The following is a 7084-nucleotide window of genomic DNA, read 5'->3' as shown; positions in this document are numbered from 1 at the left end:
GGATGATGTCTGATCACATACTGCCACCTGAGCACATCAGTGTAAAGGGACTTGAGCAACTCCCAGCTTCTCTGAAGTGACTCTGAGGGTGCTTTGTTCTAGGCAGGGTCTTCAGAGAAGCTGTGTAGGTGCCAGGTGCTGACAGACTGTACAGATCATCTGTCATGATGCTCAGTGCTGCATGGTCTCGTGCTCTGTCCAGAACCATGGACTGACAGGCCTTGGAGGTGTAACACAGCCAAGCTGTTCCACCCTGTTGTTTGTACTGCCTGCACTCTGGTCATCCTGGGGACCTGGCAATGAAAATGTAATTTATTGATAGGATTAGTCTCCTGTGTTTAGCTTTGCAAGTTTCTGGGAGCTGATAAAGGAGCAGCACTGCTCTTTTCTGTAGAGGTGTGGTTCCCTGAGCTGCCTGGAAGTGCTCCAGGAGCTGCTCTCAGAGCTCTTCCCACAGAGGTGGTGTTGGTCTTGCTGTGTTGGCTGATCCAGAACTGGTATTCCTGTATAAGATAGAGGCTTATGGTGTGGTTAATCCATGACTGATGGACTTGCTGCTTTTAAGCAGGGCATCTCTCTGAATATTTAGTCCAGAACCTACCTTCAGTGAGGATTTGGGGTGAAATGGCACTGGTGGGGGGTGTTGCTCCTCTTTACTCTGAGAGAGGAAGAACGGGCTGAAGGCAGCAGGTTCTGCGTTGCTGTCACAGTTGTGTTGTTAAAGGAGTTAATGAACTGTCTGCCTTTTGCAGCCATTGCCTTGATGACCACAGCAGTGATTTCTACCTGTGACCATGGTGTTGTGGCAAAGATCAAGAGAGTGATCATGGAGAGAGATACATATCCCCGCAAATGGGGTCTAGGTCCCAAGGTGAGTGCTCTGGGGGCATGGTCAGCGCTGGGGATGTGGGAGCCTGGGACCCTCAGGCAGAGCTGCCCCCATGTCTTCTCCAGGGTGTAATTCTTTGCTGTCCTGGAGACATGATGATGGTGATAGGCAGTGCCAGCCCAGTGCTGGTGGGGGTGAGGCTTTCCTTCCCAATGGAGCCTGGGCAGCTCTGCCTGAGGTCCAGCTGGGGCTGCTGCTCAGGCATGGGCTCCTCAGGTCTGTACAGCACCAGCCCTCCTCTGGTAAAGAGCCAAATGATGTAAAATGGATGGCACTAGAGCTCTGTGCAAAGATGACCTTTATCTATCACCCCATACTGATGGCTCTGGAGAGGCTCACAGCAACTGTGAGGTGATGAAGGCCAGTACAAGCATCTTGGAGTCTTTAGCAATGCCCTGTGTTTGCAGCTGGAGTGGTTCAGCTGAAATGTAGGAGGTCACTAAGGTGGAGAAACCAATCAAAGATCTGAGCTCCACAATGTGCAGACTCATCTTATCCTGCTGCTGTTACTTCCCCCTCAGATTAGCCTTTGTTTAGTGGTGAAGATGCCTTCTTGTAGGCTGCTGTAGGGAGAAGTATTAAATAAGTAATGCTGTCGTTGTTGGCTTGTTCCTGGATTACCTCCTCTTAGGTTGAGTGGATGCAGCCCTGGGGAGGATTTCTCCTTCCTGGTGCTGCAGTCTGACTTATTGCACGTTACTCTCAGGCCAGTCAAAAGAAGATGATGATCCAGAAGGGTCTGCTGGACAAGCACGGAAAGCCCAATGAGAGCACACCAGATTCCTGGAAGAAGGAGTATGTGGATTATAGGTGGGTACAGCTCCTGCATGATAGGCAGAAGGGAGCCCAGTGCAGCGAGGGCTGGGCTGGGCTGCTGCCGTTTGTGCTTGGAGCATACTGGCACAAAGCTGGTGGCTGGCTGGACCTGTGGGGTACAGTGGCATTTCTTGGATGGAACATGCTGCTAATGGGCAATGCTGGAGGGAAAGGCCCTGAGCAGACAGTTATCCCTTTCTAGCCTGTTCTTGTGGTTTTAGAGGGAGTCAGTCTGCTAAATTAAATGGGGGAAGCCTTGCTGTTGCCCTGCCTGTCTGACCCTGGTGCAGGCTGCAGGTCTTCCCCACACCAGCTTTCCCACCCGGCACCCCAGAGCCCTTGCAGCGGGATAGGGCTTTGTGCTCGTACAGAGCAGTGTGAGCGGTGGCTGTCCTGCTCAGTATGGGGATCTTCTCTTTCAGGGATGCTTCCAAGAAAGAGGCAGCTGCTGTTTCAGAGCCGGAGAGGGCTCCAAAAGTGAGTATCTTTACAGCCTCTGGCTGTAAGGTTGTTTGGGCCCTGATGAAGGGTGGATACGCATCTATTCCTTTAAGGCAGTTGGTATCAGGTGTTGGATTGTGTTGGTTATTTTGCAGGGGAAGGTGTTAGACATTCTGGGAGCCTAGTGTATTGTGTGTGTAGGGTGAGCTTTTTAGGGCCTTCCAGGGGTTTGTCTCTGGGATGTTGTCCTTTGGTTGCAAGCACAGTATAAAAATGAGGAGCTCTCATTTGTGGTGTACAAGCTGCAGCATCCAAGGAAATCCATTATATGGAACCACAGTGGAGGTCCTGTTGTGCCAGAGAACCTTTCTGGAGACTGCAGTCAATTGCAGAAATGTCCATGGAGGAGCTGCACCTCAAGTTCCCTAAGTCAGGGCTTGTGCTGTCATATAAGGATCTAAGCCAGGTCTTGTGCTTGCGCTTGGGAAGGTGCAGCAGTGTTTCAAACTCTGCAGCATTTGGGGTACAGGAAATGTGGGGTGTAGAAGCAAATCCTAGGCAGCGTATGCTCAAAGCATTGTTAACCATGTAGTTTGATTGAATCAGCTACAATGGGCTTGCAAACAGTTCTTCCATCATTTGAGCAGCTTTGGAAGGTGGTGTGTCTGACAGCGTGTTTCCCTAACAGAGGAAGAGAGAGTCAGAGAGTGAAAGCGAGGAGGCTGTGAGCCTGCCGTCCCCTGCCACCCCCCCACCAGAGGAGCTGAGCAAAAAGGAAAAGAAAAAGAAGAAGAAAGAGAAGAAAGCCAAAGAGGCAGCTGAGAGTGGGGGAGAGCAAATAGAAGTGGTATGTAACTGGGTGCTGCCGTGGTACAGTCCAGACATGGGGAAGAGATTGCTCTCTCCCTAATCCCTGCAGGACAAATGCATGAGCATCCTGCTCTGTGTGTCCCCCAAGTGCCAGGCTCCCCACAGGCAGAGAAAGAACTGGTTGAGGGTGGTGGGAAATTGGGCAGGTGAAGCTTTTGGGGCAGAGATGGGGTGAGCAGCTGTCTGTGCCCTGGGGCTGTGCACAGGTACATGTTCCTGCCAGGCCTCTCTGCTCTGATGTCCTCTAATGGGTCCCAGCAGGACCCATTCAGTGCTGACATTCAGTCAGTGTGCTTGAGTGCTTGTATGGTGGTGAAGAGAGGATTGCAGCCATGGGGAGCCTGCGCTGCATCTGGAGTGGGACTGTTCCTACTGAAATGAACAGTGAGGGATTCCTTTTTGATTCCTTCCTGACCTCTCCAACCTCTTCACAGACCAGTGAGACCAGCACCAAGAAGAAGAAGAAGAAGAAACAAAAGGAGGTAGAAGAGAGCTCGGAGTAAGCAACTGGATCTGTCCAAAGCAGGAAAACCTCCTCAGCAGGGAGGGAGGAGCCTGAGGCCTTGACAAAAAGAGGACTGGCTGCGTGGCAGAGGGACCAGCAAGTTCCAGGTTCCTTTTCTGCTGTGTATACGTGTGAGCGGGTGTGTTTGCCCAGGATTTGCCCTGCTCAGGTACCCCTCCTCATCCTGTTTTAAGGGTCACCAGAGGAGCGGGATGCCTCACTGCCCCTGCGCTGGATTGCTCTCTAAAGTTGAACACCATGATGCCAATAGAAGTGGTATCTTCAGGGAAGCTGCAGCTCCTGGCTCTTACTCAGTGTCTCTGATTTCACCTTGAGAGGGAGGAATAATGTTTCTCCCTCCTCTTGTCCTGCCTCTTTCCTCCTTTTTTCTTCCAAGGTTGGAGCTGTTACCCGACAGTTACAGAATGTTGCTGTCTGGAGGACTGGCTTTGTCATGGCCCATCTGAATGAATGACAGTCAAACTGGTTACTGGAAGGGCTCTTGTTTTAACCTGGCCATATGTTTGGCTCCACCCTCAGCTAGATGAAATCAAATAGTCCACCCAGATATTCCTCAGTGCTTTTTTAAAAATTTATTATAAAGGGATTAGAACATGAAATTCCTTCTTTTTGCTTCATAGTGCGGGGACCTGCTTGTTAGTTGTTGAAATCCCCAGACCCAGTGCCCCAGGGACCTTGTCAGTGTGTACCTCTGGCTACAGTTCACTGTCCTCTACCCAGTTGTTGAAATGGGACTACAACACTTCCAGTTGCCTTCCATGGCTTTGATATCCAGTATGCTCTGGAAGGCTGGAAATTGGGGTGCTGCTGGGGGATAGAAGTGAAGTGACCAGCAGGCAGCTGACCAGTATGCTGTTCTAAAGGGCTGTTGGGACCGGAGTCCTTATGAGGAAAAGTTTGGCTAGAGGCACCTCTGCAAGGGGGCACTGGCTGAGGGCCTCGAGTGGTTTCTTCTCCTGATTCATTATCTGGGGTGGCTCGCTGGGGGTGGGAGGTCTCTCTCCTCTCACAGGGGTAATGCTGAGCCAGATTTTAGCCCCTTTTAATGGGATCCTTCCACGTGTGAAGGATTCACGCTGCTTTGTTCTGAGCTTCATCCCTGCAGAGATTCTGTAACGCTCGTCTTAGCCTCATGCATTGCTTTAAGCCATCTGAATTCTCTCCCCTCCAATGCTAGAGATACACGCGGGCAGTGGGGCCAGCAGCTGGTGGCTGTCAGAACCTGAGCAGAAAGAAAAAAGTCCATTTCTATTTACTCTTTTTTTACATAAAAATAAAATCCCTATTTTTGAACGGGTGATTTCCTTCCTCATCTGGCTCCTGTAAGAGGTCAGTGGTCTGTTGCTGGGGAGGGGAGCCAGCTTAATGCATGAGCATGCTGCAGCAGGGCAGGGAAATGGCTGGTGCTGGTGCAGAGAAGGGGTCATGCCGATGTGGACCATGACCAGAGAGGCTTTTTTTGCTGGTCAGGACTTCACAGGAGCTCTGGGGCCACCCTCCACTTGGGTAAAACCTACTGGTACATGTGCTGGTGGTATTTTCTCCTTTGCCTGTGCTGGAGAGGTCTGATGGTAGCTGGAGGGACTGTTTTGTGCTGGCCTGCCTAACCTTGGGTGTTAGGGGCAGGGAGGTGAGAATAGGCTTCCAGCTGTGAGCAAGTACTCAGAGTAAGAGGTAAAACACCAGTCGTGGCAATGTTTCAGCACACGTTTATTGCTGCTCATTGTTTCCCTGCAGTGGATCAGAACAAAGGTCCCTATTGCACATCGATTGTATTTTTGGCATCCTTTAAGAATTGCACAAGACTTCTTCACCCCTTTCCCTTAGCTGTCTGCTGAACACATAAATGAGATCATTTCACCTAAATGATGGCTGTGGTTTGCCCAGGAGCCAGGGTGATGCTTCCCAGACATGGTCACGGTGGGGTTTGTGCTTCACTACACTCCTGCAGAAGAAGGATCTCCTTTGTAGGGATGGCTTTTATGTTCAGATACAGTGTGCAAGTACGCCCTAGACTGGGGAAAACATGCCTGGATGATCTTTGTAGAGACACTGTTTCTACTGCATGCAACAGATACTTGTAGCTAGATTTACCCACTGACTGACTGCCCCGCTGGGGTTTGGTCCATGGGACTTCCTTGGCTGCTGTTGAGGCATTTAACAATCCAAGCTGCACGGTGAGGCTTTAAATACACTTGAGTTTTTACAGCTATAGTTGTACAGGGTGAATCACACAATTCCAACCTCAGAACATGGGGCGAGACCTGCCTGGGACTGGCATGTTCTGTGCCACCATCATCAACCCCATGCTCTCCTTTTCCTGCTCTTTCCCATTTGTGAGTGGAAACCCTTAGGTGTAGGAGCTCCAGTGTGGTCTCTGTGAAGCCTCCTAAGCTGTGGGTTTCCTTGAAGACTTGTGGCCACCAGCCAGGCTTTGGAGGTGTTTGTGGTGCAGTGTGCTCTCATGGTAGGGGATGCCTACCTATAAAAGAGCCTCTGCTCTTTCACTTCCCTTGAGACTGATGCAGAGATCATCTGGGTGCTACAGCAGGACTGAGCTTTCCCCTGCCCAGCGAGGTGGGGAGCTGTGCTCTGAGCTAAGGGGGTGCTCTGGGCTTGGCTGTAGCCACTAACTTAGCACTGCATTGTGGTACCCCAGGAGGCAGCTGTCCCCTGGGCATTCCCTGTCTGGTGTTCCCTTGGGAGAGGGGATCTGGAGATCCTGTTATGTGTGTCAACCACTTGAGACCATGTCTGAGGAGCAGCAGAGGAAGGGAGCTGTGCTGGGCTCTGTGTGGATCAGGGAAAGCTGAGGAGGAGGTTTCTCCCCACGGCTGCAGGATGGCTGATGGGAAGCGGCTGGGGTCGGATGCCCTCTCAGTAGACCCAGGAGACAGGCACCCACTGTGGGGAGTTGCAGGCCTGCTCAAAGGCTTCCTGCAGCAGCTGGAGGCTTTCTTCCACCCCGTTGTTGACTAGCGAGAGGTCAAAGTAGTGTGCGTATCGGCTCCGGATGCTCTCCGAATCCTTCCGGAGCTGCTGCAAAGCCTCTGTCTGCAAGAAACAGGACAGCATGATCAGGAGGCTTGGGAGGGAGGAGGGGAATTTCACAGCCCGCCCCAGCCCCCAAACTGCCTCCAACCACCACTGAAACAGCTCTAGTGGTTGCTAAGTATCAGAGCACAGAGCATCCATGCAGACTGGCAAGCTGGGAGCTGCTGCATGGCCTCTGGGAGCGTGTGTCTGGGGGTTCTGCTGGACTTTGAGCCATGCTGAGATCAGGTTATCTGCCAGAGTGATGACAGACCTGTCACACATCAGTCTGGCATTTATCTTTGAAATGCTTTGTGGCAGCTCCCTACGAGGAGAAGGTTCACCGAGCAGCAGGCTGCCCATTGCTACGCTATGCAGTGCAGCCAGCTCAAGACCTGAGGCCGGTTCCAAGGTAGGATCCCTGCAGGATGAGCCCTCCCCACTGGCTTTTGGCCTGGGCAGCACTGGCTAACAGGCTGGTTTTGGCTGGGACAGATTTTGTCATAGTG

At 51.7% G+C, this 7084-nt stretch overlaps 1 protein-coding gene across 1 annotated transcript in view; it reads right to left on the bottom strand.

Annotated features, from left to right (window-relative positions):
- Positions 1-6186: 6186 nt before the first annotated feature.
- The window catches only part of MPP1 (membrane protein, palmitoylated 1, 55kDa), a gene marked incomplete at its 5' end in the record, with an annotated part of 11176 nt that continues 10278 nt past the window's right edge, over positions 6187-7084 (bottom strand). Inside the window, one exon of the mRNA XM_010012291.1 lies at positions 6187-6596. Coding sequence (XP_010010593.1) covers positions 6420-6596 — 177 coding nt within the window. The remainder of the gene's footprint in view (positions 6597-7084) is intronic.

Source organism: Nestor notabilis, unplaced genomic scaffold (assembly GCF_000696875.1).
Source record: "Nestor notabilis isolate BGI_N333 unplaced genomic scaffold, ASM69687v1 scaffold24803, whole genome shotgun sequence".
NCBI lineage: Eukaryota > Metazoa > Chordata > Aves > Psittaciformes > Psittacidae > Nestor > Nestor notabilis.
The sequence above is the reverse complement of the archived record's forward strand: the minus strand, read 5'-3'. Positions and strand labels throughout refer to the sequence as shown.